At 46.9% G+C, this 20121-nt stretch overlaps 1 protein-coding gene across 1 annotated transcript in view; it reads left to right on the top strand.

Moving 5' to 3' along the window:
* Positions 1-20121, top strand: part of LOC148150048 (microtubule-actin cross-linking factor 1, isoforms 6/7-like) — a 374112-nt gene that overhangs the window by 268052 nt on the left and 85939 nt on the right. The window contains exon 15 of the mRNA XM_087987781.1: positions 9723-9893. Coding sequence (XP_087843907.1) covers positions 9723-9893 — 171 coding nt within the window. The remainder of the gene's footprint in view (positions 1-9722; positions 9894-20121) is intronic.

Below are 20121 nucleotides of genomic sequence, written 5' to 3'. Positions count from 1 at the left end.
AAATGTGGAGGTTGTTTAGGAATCACTTGCTGATAGTGCTGCACAGGTCTGTCCCACTGAGGCAAGGAAGGGATAAGTAGGGTGAAGGAACCTTGGATGACAAGGGATGTGGAACATCTAGTCAAGAGGAAGAAGGAAGCTAACTTAGGGTTGAGGAAGTAAGGATCAGACTTGGCTCTAGAGGGTTACAAGGTAGGCAGGAAGGAACTGAAGAATGGACTTCGGAGAGATAGAAGGGGCAGGAAAAAGCTTTAGTGGGTAGGATTAAGGAAAACCCTAAGGCATTCTACACTTACGTGAGGAACAAGAGGATGGCCAGAGTGAGGATAGGGCCGATCAAGGATAGTGGAGGGAGCCTGTGCCTGGAGTTGGAGGAGGTCGGGGAGATCCTTAATTCACTACTGAGAAGGGCCTTTCCATTTGTGAGGGCAGCATGAAACAAGCTGATATGCCCAAACAGGTTGAAGTTAATGAGGATGTGCAGAAAAATTTGAAAAACATGAGGATAAATAAGTCCCCTGGGCCAGATGAGATATGCCCAAGGTTACTACAGGAAGCGAGAGAAGATTGCTATGCTCCTGGTGATGATCTTTGTGTCCTCACTGTCCACTGGAGTCGTGCCAGATGATTGCAGGGTGGCAAATGTTATTCCCCTGTTCAAGAAAGGGAATAGGGATAATCCTCGGAATTACATAGAACATCACAGTACAGTGAAGGCCCTTCAGCCCTCAATGTTGCACCAAACTGTGAAACCAATCTAAAGCTCATCTAACCAATACTATTCCGTTATCATTTATATGTTGATCCAATGGCCATTTAAATGCCCTTAAAGTTGGCGAGTCTACTACTGTTGCAGGCAGGTCGTTCCATGTCCCTACTACTCTGAAACTACCTCTGACATCTGTCCTATATGTATCACCCCTCAATTTAAATCTATGTCCCCTCAGGCCAGCCATCACCATCAAAGGAAAAAGGCTCTTACTGTCCACCCTATCTAACCCTCTGATTATCTTCTATGTCTCAATTAAGTCATTTCTCAGCCTTCTTCTCTCTAACAAAAACAGCCTCATGTCCCTCAGCCTTTCCTCGTAAGACCTTCCCTCCATACCAGGCAACATCCTGGTAAATCTTCCAATGCTTCCACGTCTTTCCTACAATGTGGTGACCAGAACTGTACACAATACTCCAAGTTTCATACAGCTGCAACCTGACCCCATGGTTCCGCAACTCAATTCCTCTACCAATAAAAGCTAACACCGTATGCCTTCTTAACAACCCTATCAACCTGGTGGCAACTTTGAGCGATCTATGTTCATGGACACCGAGATCTCTCTGCTCATCTACACTGCCAAGAATCTTACCATTAGGCCGGTACTCTTCATTCCTGTTACTCCTTCCAAAGTGAATCACCTCACGCTTTTCCACATTAAACTCCATTTGCCACCTCTCAGCCCAGCTCTACGTCTCTCTGTAACCTACAACATCCTTCCGCACTGTCCACAACTCCACTGGCCTAGTATCAGCCGCAAATTTACTAACCCATCCTTCAATGCCCTCATCCAGGTCATTTATAAAAATGACAAACAGCAGTGGCCCCAAAACAGATCCTTGCGGTACCCCACTAGTAACTGAACTCCAGGATAAACATTTCCTATCAACCACCACCCTCTGTCTTTCAGCTAGCCAATTTCTGATCCAAATCGCTAAATCACCCTCAATCCCAATCCTCTGCATTTCTGCATTAGCCTACCATGGAGAACCTTATCAAATGCCTTACTGAAATCCAGATACACCACATCAACGGCTTTATCCTCATCCACCTGTTTGGTCACCTTCACAAAGAACTCAATAAGGTTTGGTGAGGCCTGGCCCACCTTTCACAAGGATGCCGACCTTAAAGATGTTCTCCTCCTCCTTCTACAAGGATCTCAGTCAATCTCTCTCTCAATGTACCCCCCAAGGTCACCTACCTTCCCCCCAGCACCACCCACCTCCCATTTATACCTCAGCCCCCTTGGCCCACAAGCCTTATTCCTAATGAACTGCTTATACTTGAAACGTCGATTCTCCTGCTCCTCAGATACTGGCTGACCAGCTGTGTTTTTCCAGCACCATACTTTTTGACCCTTCACAAAACTATGCTGACTATCGATAATCAACTTATTCCTTTCTAGATGATTATAAATCCTATCTCTAATAATCCTTTACAAATCTTTGCCAAAAACCGAAGGAAGGCTCAATGGTCTATAAATTTCAGGGTTGTCTCTACTCCCCTTCTTGAACAAAGGGACAACACTTGCTATCCTCCAGTTGTCTGGCACTATTCCTGTAGATAATTACAACATGAAGATCAAAGCCAAAGGCTCTGCAATCTCCTCTGACTTCCAGAAAATCCTAGGATAAAACCAGTCCGGCCCAGGGGACTTATCTATTTTCACACTTTCCAGAATTGCTAACACATCCTCCTAGTGAACCTCAATCCCATCTAGTCTCGTAGCCTGTTTCTCAGTATTCTCTTCGACCACATTGTCTTTTTCCAGGTGAATACTGACAAAAAGTATTCATTTAGTGCTTCCCCTATCTCCTTGGACTCCACACACAACTTCCCACTACTGTCCTCGATTGGCCCTAATCTTACTCTAGTCATTCTATTATTCCTGATATACCTATAGAAAGCTTTAGGGTTTACGACTTCTCATGTCCCCTCCTGGAACTTCTTAGCTCTCTCTTTAGGTCTTTCCTGGCTAACCTGTAACTCTCCAGTGCCCTAACTGAGCCTTCACGTCTCAATCTAACATAAGCCTCCTTCCTCTTGACAAGAGATTCATCTTCTTTAGTAAACCACAGCTCCCTCGCTCGACCACTTCCTCCCTGCCTGACTGGTACATACTTATCAAGGATACACAATAGCTGTTCCTTGAATAAGCTCCACATTTCAATTATGCCCAAGACCAGTCTGTGTTTGGCAAAGTATTGGAGAGGATTCTGAGAGACAGGATTTATGATGATTTGGAAAATTATAGTTTGATTAGAGATAATCAGGAATGCCTCACAAACCTTATTGAATTTTTTGAGAATGTGACAAAACGCATTGATGAAGATAGAGCAGTGGATATGGTGTACACCGACCCTCCGAAGAGCAACCCACCCAGACCCATTCCCCTACATTTACCCCTTCACCTAACACTACGGGCAATTTAGCATGGCCAATCCACCTAACCTGCACATCTTTGGACTGTGGGAGGAAACCGTAGCACCCGGAGGAAACCCACGCAGACACGGGGAGAATGTGCAAACTCCACATAGACAGTCACCCGAGTCGGGAATTGAACCCAGGTCTCTGGCGCTGTGAGGCAGCAGTGCTAACCACTGTGCCACACTTTTTTTTTTGCCCCTTAGGGCTCTTTTAAATCTTTCCCTTCTCACTCTAAACCTATGTTGTTAAGAAGGTGTATGGTGTGTTGGCTTTCATTAGCAGGGGGATTGAGTTTAAGAGCTGTGAGGTTATGCTGCATCTCTATAGAGCCACATTTGGACCACATTTGGAATATTGTGTTCAGTTCTGGTTGCCTCATTATAGGAAGGATATGGAAGCTTTAGAGAGGGTGCAGAGGAGATTTACCAGGATGCTGTCTGGACTGGACTGGAGGGTGATGAAAGGTTGAGGGAGCTAGGGCTTGATAGAGGTGTACAAGACGGTGAGAGGCATAGATAGAGACTTTTCCCCAGGGCAGAAATGGCTATCATGAGGGGCCATAGTTTTAAGCTGATTGGAGGAAAGTTTAGGGGAGGTGTCAGAGGTAGGTTCTTTACGCAGTGTGTGGTGGGTGTGTGGAATGCACTGCCAGCGGTGGGAGTAGAGTCAGATACATTAGGGACATTTAAGCGATTCTTGGATAGGCCCATGGATGATAGTACAATGAAGGGTATGTCGGTTAGTCTGATCTTAGGGTAGGATAAAAGGTTGGCATAACATCGAGGGCTGAAGGGCCTGTACTATGTTGTACTGTTCTATGTTCTATTCACAAAGCATGCTGCAACACTGTAACGGTTCTCAAAGCAGTTATTAAAGTGTTAAATCTCCTTCTTCATTGTGAGAAGGAATCATATAGTAAACGGGTTAATAAATGAGGTTTTAAGGAATAAAGAAAGGAGTAGTCACACAATTAGGAGTGTATTACAGACCTCCACATAGTGAGAGGGAGAGGAAGATAGATAACATATAAATGTGGACAAAGTTTGGCCTGTAGGAATAAGAGGGAAATAATAGGAGGCGACTTTAACTGTCCCAACACAAACTCTGTTTCAAACAGTACAAGGGGCACTGAGGGTGAAAATATTATGTACTGTGTCCAGGAAACTTTTTAAATGATACACGACAAGCCCTTTGAGAGGGGACACTATTCTGGATTTAGTTTTAGGATAAAAAGATGGACAAGTTGGTGAAGTGACAAAGACTGTTCCCTCCGTGACTACCTGGTCAGATCCACGCCCCCCCCCAACAACCCACCCTCCCATCCTGGCACCCTCCCCTGCCACCGCAGGAATTGCAAAACCTGAGCCCACACCTCCTCCCTCACCTCTATCCAAGGCCCTAAAGGAGCCTTCCACATCCATCAAAGGTTTACCTGCACATCCACTAATATCATTTATTGTATCCGTTGCTCCCGATATGGTCTCCTCCACATTGGGGAGACTGGGCGCCTCCCAGCAGAGCGTTTCAGAGAACATTTCTGGGACAACCGCACCAATCAACCCCACCGCCCTGTGGCCCAATATTTCAACTCCCCCTCCCACTCTGCGGAGGACATGGAGGTCCTGGGCCTCCTTCATCGCCGCTCCCTCACCACTAGACGCTTGGAGGAAGAACGCCTCATCTTCTTCCTTGGAACACTTCAACCCTAGGGCATCAAGGTGGACTTCACCAGTTTCCTCATTTCCCCTTCCCCCACCTTACCCCAGCTCCAAACTTCCAGCTCAGCACCATCCTTATGACTTGTCCTACCTGTCTATCTTCCTTTCCACCTATCCACTCCACCCTCCTCTCTGACCTATCACCTCCATCACCACCCCCATTCACCTATTGTACTCTATGCTACTTTCTCCCCACCCCCATCCCCCATTTATCTCTCCACCCTGGAGGCTGCCTGCCTCTACTCCTGATGAAGGGCTTTTGCCCGAAACGTTGACTTTCCTGCTCCTCGGATGCTGCCTGACCTGCTGTGCTTTTCTAGAGTCTGGGTTCCAGCATCTGCAGTCCTTGTTTTTACCGAGTGTTTTTCCAGCACCACTCTGATCTAAACGGTGACTGTATCAGGGCTAGTGACCACAATTCAGTTAGAGTTAGTATTATTATGGAAAATGACAGAGATAAATCAGGAGGAAGCGTTTTACACTGGATGAAAGCAAATTTTACAAAACTGAGAAGTGACTTGTCTGAGGTCAGAGCTGCTAAAGGATAAATTGGGAAACCTGTAGAGGCTCTAAACAGTGAGATCCATAGGACTCAAAACAGGGATGGACCCTCCAAAAATAAGAATGGTCCTCCACATCAGACCCTTGTGGTTGTCTAGAAAAACACAAGGGAACATATCTATTGAGGGGGATCTTAATTGAACTGAATTTGCTTTTTTGTCACACATACTCAAATGAGTGAAACACCATCTTAGGTACAAGGTACCTAGGTACAGATTCTTCAGTATAAGTGCTCAGGGTAAACAACTAGAGATTAAAAAGTCCAACATTACCAAGCTGAGACACCATACTTTAGATCAGAGTGGCGCTGGAAAAACACAGCAGATCGGGCAGCATCTGAGGCGCAGGAAAATTGACATTTCATCAGGAATCCTGATGAAGGGCTCCTGCCCGAAACATCGATTTTCCTGCTCCTTGGATGCTGCCTGACCTGTTTTTCCAGCACCACTCTAATCTAAACTCTGGTTTTCAGCATCTGCAGTCCTCACTTTTGCCCTGAGACACCACTACATCAGGCCAAGTGTTTTTCCAGCACCACTCTGATCTAAACGGTGACTGTATCAGGGCTAGTGACCACAATTCAGTTAGAGTTAGTATTATTATGGAAAATGACAGAGATAAATCAGGAGGAAGCGTTTTACACTGGATGAAAGCAAATTTTACAAAACTGAGAAGTGACTTGTCTGAGGTCAGAGCTGCTAAAGGATAAATTGGGAAACCTGTAGAGGCTCTAAACAGTGAGATCCATAGGACTCAAAACAGGGATGGACCCTCCAAAAATAAGAATGGTCCTCCACATCAGACCCTTGTGGTTGTCTAGAAAAACACAAGGGAACATATCTATTGGGGAGCGTTTTAAACTGGTAGGGAGTGGGGATGAGGGGGATCTTAATTGAACTGAATTTGCTTTTTTGTCACACATACTCAAATGAGTGAAACACCATCTTAGGTACAAGGTACCTAGGTACAGATTCTTCAGTATAAGTGCTCAGGGTAAACAACTAGAGATTAAAAAGTCCAACATTACAAATTGTAGGAATACATTAGAAAATAGAGAAATTAAAAAGTTCAGTACAACAATTTTTCCAATCCAATGAACCTGGCCCCTAGCCTCCAATCCACACTGGGCCTTGACTCCAGACTTCACCAGGCCTCACTTTGAGGATCGTAAGGCTGGGAGACCGCTCTGGAATCACCTTAAGAATGGAAATCCACACTGAGGCTACACCAAGCTGAGACACCATACTTTAGATCAGAGTGGCGCTGGAAAAACACAGCAGATCGGGCAGCATCTGAGGCGCAGGAAAATTGACATTTCATCAGGAATCCTGATGAAGGGCTCCTGCCCGAAACATCGATTTTCCTGCTCCTTGGATGCTGCCTGACCTGTTTTTCCAGCACCACTCTAATCTAAACTCTGGTTTTCAGCATCTGCAGTCCTCACTTTTGCCCTGAGACACCACTACATCAGGCCAAGAGTTCACCCACACTAAGCTGAGAGACTGCTATGCCAGGTCCATGCTGAAGCCGAGAGTCCAAGTCCGAGGCTGGCAATTGGCCAAGAGCCTAAATGTGTGGTGCTGGAAAACCACAGCAGATTAGGCAGCATCTGAGGAGCAGGAGAATCGACGTTTCATCAGGAATCCCTAATGAAGGGCTTATGCCCAAAACACCAACTCTCCTGCTCCTCGGATGCTGCCTGACCGGCTGTGCATTTCTAGCGCGATGCTTTTTGACTCTGATCGCCAGCATCTGCGGTGCTCACTTTCTCCAATTAGCCAAGAGTCCAAATCGGCACCGAGGCCGGGAATTCAGGACATCACTGAGAAGAAAGAGATCGAAAAAAAGAACATAAAAGAGAAAAAAGAATGACAAAAGAAAACAAAATGGACAGTGGATAAGCTCAGTTGGAAGTGTCAACTCTACCGCCATCTTGGCAAGAAGCTCAAGTATTAGTGAGAATAGAGAGACAGATGAGAATGGTTTGGATGCAAAAAAGGGCGAGTTAATTAGAAAAGGTGGCAACAGCAAATCAGAGAAAGAGGTAAGACTTATAAATTAAACTGCATTTATTTCAATGCAAGGGGTCTTACAGGTAAGGCTGGTGAAGTCAGGCCATCGATGGGAATGTGGCATTGGGAATGCACATTATTCCAGGGACCTAGGTGAGGGAAGGGCAGGACTGACAGCTCAACATTTTGGGTCTTAGATGCTTTTGGAATGTTTGAAAGGGAAGCAAGAGAGGGGGGGAGTGGCATTTTTGATTAAGGAAAATATTACAGCTGTACTTGGAGAGGATATTCCCAGGGGATCATCCAGTGAAGCTAAATGAGTGGATCTCAGAAATAAGAGAGGAATAGGATTGTACTATAGGCCACCTAATAGTCAGTGGGAAACTAAGGAGCAAATATGTAGGGAGACCTCAGATATGTAAAAGTAATAAGGTTGTAATAGTAGGGGATTTTAACTTTCCAAACACTGACTGGAACTGCCAGAACGTTAAGGGCTCGGATGATGAGGAATTTGTTAAACACGTTCAAGAAATATTTCTTTATCAACCTGTAGATGTACCTACTACAGAAGAAGCAAAACCTGCCCTTCTCTTGGGAAATAGGAAAAGTGACTGAAGTGTTAGTAGGGGAGCACTTTGGGAAAAACAATCATAATTCTATAGTTATAAAATAGTTATGGAAAAAGATAAGCCTTATCTAAAAGTAAAAGTTTTTAGTTGGAGTAAGACATATTTTGATGACATTAGACAGGAATTTTCAAAAATCAGGTCATTCCTGATGAAAGGCTCCTGCCCAAAATGTCGATTTTCCTGCTCCTGGGATGCTGTCTGGCCTGCTGTGCTTTTCCAGCACCAGTCTAATCTTGAGGAATTTTTAAAAGTTGATTGGAGTAGACTGTTCACAGGTAAAGAGACAACTGGCAGGTGGGAGGTTTTCAAGTGTGCTAACAAGAGTTCAGAGGCATTATGTTCCTGTTAGAGAAGATGGGTAAGGCTGATACAAGTAGGGAACAATTGATGAACTAAGATATTGAGGCTCTGGTCAGGAATAAAAAGGAGGCGCATGTTAGATATATACAACTGGGATCAAGCGAATCTCTTGAAGAGTATAAGGGGTGAGGGGCATTCTTAACAGTGAAATTGTAGTGACTGTAACAAGGTCAGCTGTGTGAACATCATAGAATGTGACTTCCCTGACTGGGGTTGTTAATTTGGTCCAATCGGGGAGCCCTGGCTGGCAGATATACACAGCAGTGTCAGACATCCTGTTCACTCTGAGAGTGGGCTCTGAGGGAGCTGGATCAGTGTCCAGGATTCTGCCTGTGTAAATAAAGGGGGGCTTGGTCACAGGATACCAGTCTCTGTGGAGTTACTTCAGGAATCAGGAGGGCTAAAAGGGGATATGAGATGACCTTGGCAGATAAGGATAATTCCAGATAATCCAAAGAGATTCCACAAGTACATTAAGAGCAAAAGTATTCGGGAGAGAATAGGGCTCCTTAAAGATCAACCAGGTCATCTATGTGTGGAACCACAGGAGATGGGTGAGGTACTAAATGAATGTTTCACCTCAGGTTTTTATTGTGGAAAAAAGGCTAGAGAACTTGGGGAAATAAATAGTGATGTATTGAAAACAACCCACATTAAATAATAAATGATTCTGTTGAGGTGTTTCTTGCCCCAAGAGTTTTGGGATGAAGATTCTAAAACTGGTTGGGACAGAGTGTCACACTGGTTACATTTGATGGGACAGAAAATTCAACAATTCTATTCTGGGATCAGAATCACCCACTAACTGTACTAACTCACAGCACCAGGGTCCCAGGTTCGATTCCAGTCTAGGGTGACTGTCTGTGTGGAGTTTGCACATTCTCCCCGTGTCTGCGTGGGATTCCTCTGGGTGCTCCGGTTTCCTTCCACAGTCCAAAGATGTGCCGGTCAGGGTGAATTGGCCAATAGTGTTAGGTGCATTAGTCAGAGGGAAATGGGTCTGGGTGGGTTACTCTTTGGAGGGTCAGAGTGGACTGTTTGGGCTGAAGGGCCTGTTTCCACACTGTAGAGAATCTAATCTAAACTATGCAGAAATACCAGCTTTCCTTTCCTAGGTTAAGTCGGGTGAACTGATTGTGGCAATTCAAGGTTTATGTCTCTTTTACTGACACAGCATTTTATTTCCCAGTGGTGTACACTGTTTACCAAAATGTGCTGTTCACTCTCAGTGACTTGTTCTTCACAGGAACTGTACAAAGAGGTAGAATCCAAACAGTGCGCATATGACAGTGTTTACACAATGATGGAACAATTCCTCAATGACTGCAGAGATTCAAAGGGATCAAAGACAGAGCACAGGCTCCACACACTACAGCACAAGTGGAACGCAGTTCATCTGAAAATGCAGGAAAGGAAAGTAAGAGGATATTGCTTTCTGAGTGAGATCGAGAGAATGTGTATGTCATGATAATCAGAGAGAGAGAGATGAGGAGAATATGCAGAATAGAAACACATGGTGAAGGGGTAACATTGGGCAGAGATTGCAGATTGGCTGCTGCAGAAAACAGAGAGTATATATAAATGGCTCTTTATTTGATGGGCAGGGTTGGTGAGTGGAATCTGTGGGTCTGTGCTGGAACCTCAAGGAAGGCATTTTGTGAAAAAGATGTCAGGAGGTTTCAGACAGATATAGAGAGGTTAAGTAAGTGGGCAAGAATCTGGCAGTTGGAGTGTAACATGGGAAAACCATGTACAGTAAAGAAATTTCAAACAACAGATGCTGTGTACAGTTACATGGGAAAGATAGGACCAACAACTCCACAGATCCTGGGATGACAAAGGAGATGGAAATTCAGATAAAGAAAAAAATACTGGGATTATGGCAGGTGTCAGGTAGAATACAAAATTGCTGACCAAGAGGAATACAGATGGTTCAGAGCAGAGGTGGGAAACTGGCTAAGAGAAACAGGTGAAACTCCAAGCCCCTTCACCAAATCCCAGCATACACATTCACAGAGACACATACAAGTGGAGTGGAACCGTGGCACCGTGGTTAGCACTGCTGCCTCACAGCACCAGAGACCCGGGTTCAATTCCCGCCTCAGGCAACTGTCCGTGTGGAGTTTGCACATTCTCCCCGTGTCTGGGTGGGTTTCCTCCCACAGTCCAAAAATGCGCAGGTTAAGTGAATTGACGAGACTAAATTGCCCCTAGTGTTAGGTGAAGGGGTAAATGTAGGGGAATGGGTCTGGGTGGGTTACACTTCGGCAGGTCGGTGTGGACTTGTTGGGCCGAAGGGCCTGTTTCCACACTGTAAATAATCTAATCTAAAGTGTGGAGAATACTGGGCAAACACAGGCCTATGGGACCACTCCACAGGCCCTGAGTGATGGGTTTCTTCCACATTCTCTGATCTCCTTGGTTCCAGATTAGTTGAACTCTTTACTGAAGGCACTGGACAATTGATATATTAGCTATTCAGTCACTGGTTAACAGCAATATGGAGTTGGTTAGCTCAGTTGGTTAACAGTAATATGGAGTTGGTTAGTTCAGTTGGTTAACAGCAATATGGGGTTGGTTAGCTCAGTTGGTTAACAGTAATATGGGGTTGGTTAGCTCAGTTGGTTAACAGCAATATGGAGTTGGTTAGCTCAGTTGGTTAACAGCAATATGGGGTTGGTTAGCTCAGTTGGTTAACAGTAATATGGGGTTGGTTAGCTCAGTTGGTTAACAGTAATATGGAGTTGGTTAGTTCAGTTGATTGGCTGAATGGCTTGCAATGCAGAATAACGCCAACAGCATGGGTTCAATTCCTGCACTGGCTGAGGGTACCATGAAGGACTCCTTCTCAATCTCTCCCCCAGCCTAAAACACGGTGACCCTCAGGATAAGCTATGCCAGTTGTCTTGCTTTAATGAGACAGCACCATCATCTGAACAAAGAAAACATGCAGCCCAGGAACAGGCCCTTCGGCCCTCCAAGCCTGAGCCGATCCAAATGTATTGTCTAAACCTGTCGCCCAATTCCTAAGCATCTGTATCCCTCTGCTCTCAAATAGGTCCCCCCCTCCCCCCCCTTCCCCCCCTCCCCCCGCACCGTCTCCCTTTTTCCTGCTCTCTCCACCCCTGCCCTTTCCCTCTCTCTCATTCTTCCCCTCCCCTTTTATCTCCACCCCACACCTCCCTCCTCTATCTCTCTCATTACACCCCATCTCCCACTTTCTTCACCCAGAGAGTGGGAAGCCTGTGGAAGTCTCTGCCACAGAAAGTGATTGAATTTAAAATACTTGTCACAAAGCTGGTCCTTTTCTCAAGGATACTGTGTCCTTGGATTCTTTCAGAAGGGTCAGAAAACTCCCCCAGTTCCAAGGTGACTAGTTTGGTACAGAGATGAAAAGGATGTTGAGAGCCCTTTTGTTTCTATGTAAACAGATGAGACTTCAGGCCAAAGTGGTCATGTTTTAGCAGTGACCTGTATAATGAAAGGGGAGTGGTCAGCTCTGTAGCTGAGCAGTTCAGTCCAGAGTTAGTTTGAACTTTAGCTGTGGACTGTATGAACAGGCTGCAAAACCTCTCTCTCCTTCTACCCTTCTAACTTCAACCTGTAAGCATGTGTTCCATTTATACTGGGTTTTAAAGGGAGTTTGCTTATTGGGACTGTTGTGTATATTCGGAACAGCATAATTAAGTCTAGTTTGGATAGACTGAGTTCTGTAGGGGTTCTTTATTCTGTTCTTTGTGTTGCATTGTGTAATTTTGTGAATAAACTTTTGTCTGCTTTAAAGCCTAGTAGTCAACCTAGCTAACTTACTCCAGGACCTAAACAAATTACAAAGTAATGGTCTGGGTTGCCTGCTTAAGAATGTTTTGAGTGGTCTGGCCTAATCCATAACAGATTGAATATTTTCATGAAGCAGTTAGATATAGTTCATGGTACTAAAGTGATCAAAGGGTATGGGAGGAATCAGGGACAGGGACATAGCTGTATTTGATAATCAGCTATGATCATATTGAATGGCAGAGTCGGCTTGAGGGGTCAAATGGCCTCGTCCTTCTTCTATTTTCTATGTTTCAATGAACATTGGAGCAGGAGGCCATTCAGCCCCTCGAGCCTGCTCCATGATTTAATATGATCATGGCTGGTCTCATCTCAATCCCAACCACACCTTCCTGCCCACTCTCCTTAACCTTTCAACCTTTACTCATTAAAAATCTATCTGTCTATCTCCTCCTGGCACTCAAAGGGCTGCAGAGGAGGTTCACTAGGTTTATTCTGGAGTTGAGGGGGTTGGTTTATGAGGAGAGACTGAGTAGACTGGGATTATATTCATTGGAATTCAGGAGAATGAGGGGGAATCTGATAGAAACATAAAATAATGAAGGGAATCGATAAGATGGAAGTAGAGAAGATGTTTCCACTGGCAGGTGAAACTAGGACAAGAGGGCACAGCCTCAAGATTAGAGGGAGCAGATTTCTTCACCCAGAGGGTTGTGAAGCTGTGGAATTCCCTAGCTGGATAGATTTTTGAACAGTAAAGGAATCAAGGGTTCTGGTGAGTGGGTGGGTAAGTGGAGCTGAGGCTATCAAAAGATCACCCATGATCTTATTGAATGGTGGAGCAGGCTCAAAGGGTCAGATGGCCTACTTCTGCTCCTCGTTCTTCTGGACTTACTCAATGTTCCAGCAAGCACCACATTCTAGGGTGTAAATTCAATGCAAGCTGCCAAACTGGATCCAAAACTGATTTACAAACAGGAGGCAAAGGGTGATGGCGGAGGACTGATTTTAATTGGAAGCCTGTGACCAGTGGTCTACAACAGGGATCAGTGCTGGGACTCTTGCTCTTTGCTATGTACATTAACCACTTGGATGTAAATGTGGATGGTATAATTAGTAAGTATGCAGATGACTGGAAAATTGATGGGTGTCGTTGATAGTGAGGAGGATGGTCTCAGGCTACAGTTGAAGAGTGTGAATTAAAATCCCTAGTGTGGAAACAGGCCCTTCAGTCCAACAAGTCCACACTGACCGTCCAAAGAGTAACCCACCCAAACCCATTCCCCTATTTGCCCCTGACACTATGGGCAATTTATCATGGTCAATTGATCCAACCTACATGTCTTTGGATTGTGGGAGGAAACCAGAGCACCCGGAGGAAACCCACGCAGACACGGGGAGAATGTGCAAACTCCACACAGTCAGTCACCTGAGGCTGGAATCGAACCTGTGTCCCTGGCACTGTGAGGCAGCAGTGCTAACCACTGAGCCACAGTGCCGCCCTTCAGCAGAATGCCATTTCGGATGCTGTCCGACCTGCCGTGCTTTTCCAGCGCCACACTCTCGACTCTGATCTCCAGCATCTGCACCCCTCACTTTCTCCTAGGTCTCAGGCAACAGTCTGATATTAATCAGCTGGTAAATTGGGCAGAGCATTGGCAGATGGAATTTTATCCTGAGAAGTGTGAGGCAACAAATTTTGGAAGATATAATAAGGGAAGGATGAATAGTAGCTCCCTGGGGAGCACTGAGGAACAAAGGGACTTTGGTTACAAGTCTGTATTTTTGATTTTTCTGAAAGTGTCAGCACAGGGGGACAGTATGGCGAAGGCATGTGGGTTGCTTGCTTTCATTAACTGGGGTGTAGAGTGTTGGAGCAGGGAAGTCTGCTTACAATTTTAAAACGCATTTGCTTAGGGCACAGATCAAAAACTCCTTCTGATGGCCACATATCAGAAGGACTGGAGAGGGTGTAGAATTTTCATCAGCATGTTGCCTGGGATGGAAAGCCTCAGTTATGAGGGGAGACTGGATAGACTGGGACTGTTCTCCTTGGAGCAGAGGAGGCTGAGGGGCAGCATTGAGGCATTATAATTGTGAAAACCTTTTCCCCATTGCAGATGTGTCAAAGAGCAGAGGGCAACAGTTTAAGGTGAGGAGGAAGTGGTTATGAGGAGATCTGAAAAAGAATGTTCTCACCCAGAGGGTGGTGGATATATGGACCGTGCTGACTGAGAGGGTAGTGGATATATGGACCGTGCTGACTGAGAGGGTAGTGGATATATGGACCGTACTGACTGAGAGGGTGGTGGATATATGGACCGTGCTGACTGAGAGGGTGGTGGATATATGAACCGTGCTGACTGAGAGGGTGGTGGATATATGGACCGTGCTGACTGAGAGGGTGGTGGATATATGGACCGTGCTGACTGAGAGGGTAGTGGATATATGGACCGTGCTGACTGAGAGGGTGGTGGATATATGGACCATGCTGACTGATAGGGTGGTGGATATATGGACCGTGCTGTCTGAGAGGGTGGTGGATATATGGACCGTGCTGACTGAGAGGGTGGTGGATATATGGACCATGCTGACTGAGAGGGTAGTGGATATATGGACCGTGCTGACTGAGAGGGTGGTGGATATATGGACCATGCTGACTGAGAGGGTGGTGGATATATGGACCGTGCTGACTGAGAGGGTAGTGGATATATGGACCGTGCTGACTGAGAGGGTAGTGGATATATGGACCATGCTGACTGAGAGGGTGGTGGATATATGGTCCGTGCTGACTGAGAGGGTGGTGGGTATATGGTCCGTGCTGACTGAGAGGGCGGTGGATATATGGACCGTGCTGACTGAGAGGGTGGTGGATATATGGACCGTGCTGACTGAGAGGGCGGTGGATATATGGACCGTGCTGACTGAGAGGGTAGTGGATATATGGTCCGTGCTGACTGAGAGGGTAGTGGATATATGGTCCGTGCTGACTGAGAGGGTAGTGGATATATGGACCGTGCTGACTGAGAGGGTGGTGGATATATGGTCCGTGCTGACTGAGAGGGTAGTGGATATATGGACCGTGCTGACTGAGAGGGCGGTGGATATATGGACCGTGCTGACTGAGAGGGCGGTGGATATATGGACCGTGCTGACTGAGAGGGTGGTGGATATATGGTCCGTGCTGACTGAGAGGGTGGTGGATATATGGACCGTGCTGACTGAGAGGGTGGTGGATATATGGTCCGTGCTGACTGAGAGGGTGGTGGATATATGGACCGTGCTGACTGAGAGGGTGGTGGATATATGGACCGTGCTGACTGAGAGGGTGGTGGATATATGGTCCGTGCTGACTGAGAGGGTGGTGGATATATGGTCCGTGCTGACTGAGAGGGTGGTGGATATATGGACCGTGCTGACTGAGAGGGTGGTGGATATATGGACCGTGCTGACTGAGAGGGTGGTGGATATATGGTCCGTGCTGACTGAGAGGGTGGTAGGAATAAAAGAATGACTAGGGTAGGAATAGGTCCAGTCAAGGATAGTAGGGGGAAGTTGCGTGTGGAGGCGGAGGAGATTGGGGAGACACTGAATGAATACTTTTCTTCAGTATTCACTCAGGAACAGGGCATTGTTGTCGAAGAGAATACTGAGGCACAAATAAGTAGAATGGATGGCTTTGAGGTATGTAGAGAAGAGGTGTTGGAAATTCTGGAAAGGGTGAAAATAGATAAGTCCCCTGGGCCTGATGGCATTTATCCTAGGATTCTCTGGGAAGCAAGGGAGGAGATTGCAGAGCCATTGGCCTTGATTTTTATGTCCTCTTTGTCTACAGGAGTAGTCCCAGAAGACTGGAGGATAGCAAATGTGGTTCCCTTGTTCAAAAAGGGGAGTAGGGATAGCCCTAGTAACTATAGGCCGGTGAGTCTCACTTCTGTTGTGGGCAAAGTCTTAGAGAGAATTGTAAGGGATAGGATTTATGCACATCTGGATAGGAATAATGTGATCAAGGATAGTCAGCATGGTTTTGTGAAGGGCAAGTCGTGCCTCACAAACCTTATTGAATTCTTTGAAAAGGTGACGAAGGAGGTTGATGAGGGGAAAGCGGTAGATGTGGTATATATGGATTTTAGTAAGGCGTTTGATAAGGTTCCCCATGGTAGGCTACTGCAGAAAATACGGAGATATGGCATTGAGGGTGAGTTGGAGGTTTGGATTAGAAATTGGCTGGATGGAAGAAGACAGAGGGTAGTAGTTGATGGCAAAGTTTCTTCATGGAGTGCCGTCACTAGCGGTGTTCCGCAAGGATCTGTTTTGGGACCATTGCTGTTTGTCATTTTTATAAATGACCTGGAAGAGGGGTTAGAAGGTTGGGTGAGCAAGTTTGCGGATGATACGAAAGTCGGAGGAGTTGTTGACAGTGAGGAAGCATGTGGCAGGTTACAGCAGGATATAGAGAAGCTGCAGAGCTGGGCAGAAAGGTGGCAGATGGAATTCAATGTAGCTAAGTGCGAGGTGATTCACTTTGGGAAGAATAACAAAAAGATGGGGTACTGGGCTAATGGTCGGATACTTGGTAGTGTGGATGAGCAGAGGGATCTTGGTGTCCATGTACACAGATCTCTGAAAGTTGCCACCCAGGTAAATAGTGCGGTGAGGAAGGCATATGGCGTACTGGCTTTTATTGGTAGAGGAATTGAGTTCCGGAGTCCTGAGGTCATGATGCAGTTGTATAAGACTCTGGTACGGCCGCATCTGGAATATTGTGTGCAGTTTTGGTCGCCATACTATAGGAAGGATGTGGAGGCATTGGAACGGGTGCAGAGGAGGTTTACCAGGATGTTGCCTGGTATGGAAGGAAAATCGTATGAGGAAAGACTGAGGCACTTGGGGCTGTTTTCACTAGAGAAAAGAAGGTTTAGGGGTGACTTGATTGAGGTGTACAAGATGATTAGGGGGTTAGATAGGGTCGACAGTATGAACCTTTTCCCGCGTATTGAGTCGGGTATTACAAGGGGGCATAGCTTTAAATTAAGGGGGGGTAGATATAGGACTGATGTTAGGGGTAGGTTCTTCACTCAGCGAGTCGTTAGTTCATGGAATGCCCTGCCAGTAACAGTGGTGGACTCTCCCTCTTTATGGGCATTTAAGAGGGCATTGGATAGGTATATGGAGGATAGTGGGTTAGTGTAGTTTAGGTGGGCTTGGATCGGCGCAACATCGAGGGCCCAAGGGCCTGTACTGCGCTGTATTCTTCTATGTTCTATGTTCTATGTTCTATATGGACCGTGCTGACTGAGAGGGTGGTGGATATATGGACCGTGCTGACTGAGAGGGTGGTGGATATATGGTCCGTGCTGACTGAGAGGGTGGTGGATATATGGACCGTGCTGACTGAGAGGGTGGTGGATATATGGATCGTGCTGACTGAGAGGGTAGTGGAGATATGGACCGTGCAGACTGAGAGGGTGGTGGATATATGGACCGTGCTGACTGAGAGGGTGGTGGATATATGGACCGTGCTGACTGAGAGGGTGGTGGATATATGGACCGTGCTGACTGAGAGGGTGGTGGATATATGGACCGTGCTGACTGAGAGGGTGGTGGATATATGGTCCGTGCTGACTGAGAGGGTGGTGGATATATTGTCCGTGCTGACTGAGAGGGTGGTGTATATATGGACCGTGCTGACTGAGAGGGTGGTGGATATATGGTCCATGCTGACTGAGAGGGTGGTGGATATATGGTCCGTGCTGACTGAGAGGGTGGTGGATATATGGACCGTGCTGACTGAGAGGGTGGTGGATATATGAACCGTGCTGACTGAGAGGGTGGTGGATATATGGACCGTGCTGACTGAGAGGGTGGTGGATATATGGACCGTGCTGACTGAGAGGGTAGTGGATATATGGTCCGTGCTGACTGAGAGGGTGGTGGATATATGAACCGTGCTGACTGAGAGGGTGGTGGATATATGGACCGTGCTGACTGAGAGGGTGGTGGATATATGGACCGTGCTGACTGAGAGGGTAGTGGATATATGGACCGTGCTGACTGAGAGGGTGGTGGATATATGGACCATGCTGACTGAGAGGGTGGTGGATATATGGACCGTGCTGTCTGAGAGGGTGGTGGATATATGGACCGTGCTGACTGAGAGGGTGGTGGATATATGGACCATGCTGACTGAGAGGGTAGTGGATATATGGACCGTGCTGACTGAGAGGGTGGTGGATATATGGACCATGCTAACTGAGAGGGTGGTGGATATATGGACCGTGCTGACTGAGAGGGTAGTGGATATATGGACCGTGCTGACTGAGAGGGTAGTGGATATATGGACCATGCTGACTGAGAGGGTGGTGGATATATGGTCCGTGCTGACTGAGAGGGTGGTGGGTATATGGTCCGTGCTGACTGAGAGGGCGGTGGATATATGGACCGTGCTGACTGAGAGGGTGGTGGATATATGGACCGTGCTGACTGAGAGGGCGGTGGATATATGGACCGTGCTGACTGAGAGGGTGGTGGATATATGGTCCGTGCTGTCTGAGAGGGTGGTGGATATATGAACCGTGCTGACTGAGAGGGTGGTGGATATATGGACCGTGCTGACTGAGAGGGTAGTGGATATATGGTCCGTGCTGACTGAGAGGGTGGTGGATATATGAACCGTGCTGACTGAGAGGGTGGTGGATATATGGACCGTGCTGACTGAGAGGGTGGTGGATATATGGACCATGCTGACTGAGAGGGTAGTGGATATATGGACCGTGCTGACTGAGAGGGTGGTGGCTATATGGACCATGCTGACTGAGAGGGTGGTGGATATATGGACCATGCTGACTGAGAGGGTGGTGGATTTATGGACCGTGCTGTCTGAGAGGGTGGTGGATATATGGACCATGCTGACTGAGAGGGTGGTGGATATATGGACCGTGCTGACTGAGAGGGTGGTGGATATATGGTCCGTGCTGACTGAAAGGGTGGTGGATATATGGTCCGTGCTGACTGAAAGGGTGGTGGATATATGGACCGTGCTGTCTGAGAGGGTGGTGGATATATGGACCGTGCTGACTGAAAGAGTGGTGGATATATGGTCCGTGCTGACTGAGAGGGTGGTGGGTATATGGACCATGCTGACTGAGAGGGTGGTGGATATATGAACTGTGCTGACTGAGAGGGTGGTGGATATATGGACCATGCTGACTGAGAGGGTGGTGGATATATGGTCCGTGCTGACTGAGAGGGTGGTGGATATATGGACCGTGCTGACTGAGAGGGTGGTGGATATATGGACCGTACTGACTGAGAGGGTGGTGGATATATGGTCCGTGCTGACTGAGAGAGTGGTGGATATATGGACCATGCTGACTGAGAGGGTAGTGGATATATGGACCGTGCTGACTGAGAGGGTGGTGGATATATGGACCGTGCTGTCTGAGAGGGTGGTGGATATATGGACCATGCTGACTGAGAGGGTGGTGGATATATGAACCGTGCTGACTGAGAGGGCGGTGGATATATGGACCGTGCTGACTGAGAGGGCGGTGGATATATGGTCCGTGCTGACTGAGAGGGCGGTGGATATATGGTCCGTGCTGACTGAGAGGGTGGTGGATATATGGACCGTGCTGACTGAGAGGGTGGTGGATATATGGTCCGTGCTGACTGAGAGGGTGGTGGATATATGGACCGTGCTGACTGAGAGGGTGGTGGATATATGGTCCGTGCTGACTGAGAGGGTGGTGGATATATGGTCCGTGCTGACTGAGAGGGTGGTGGATATATGGACCGTGCTGACTGAGAGGGTGGTGGATATATGGTCCGTGCTGACTGAGAGGGTGGTGGATATATGGACCGTGCTG

Source organism: Chiloscyllium plagiosum, unplaced genomic scaffold (genome assembly GCF_037043375.1).
Source record: "Chiloscyllium plagiosum isolate Xiang-an unplaced genomic scaffold, Cpla_swu_hap1 HiC_scaffold_5, whole genome shotgun sequence".
In the NCBI taxonomy this organism is placed as follows: domain Eukaryota; kingdom Metazoa; phylum Chordata; class Chondrichthyes; order Orectolobiformes; family Hemiscylliidae; genus Chiloscyllium; species Chiloscyllium plagiosum.
This window is presented reverse-complemented; position numbering and strand designations above follow the sequence as displayed.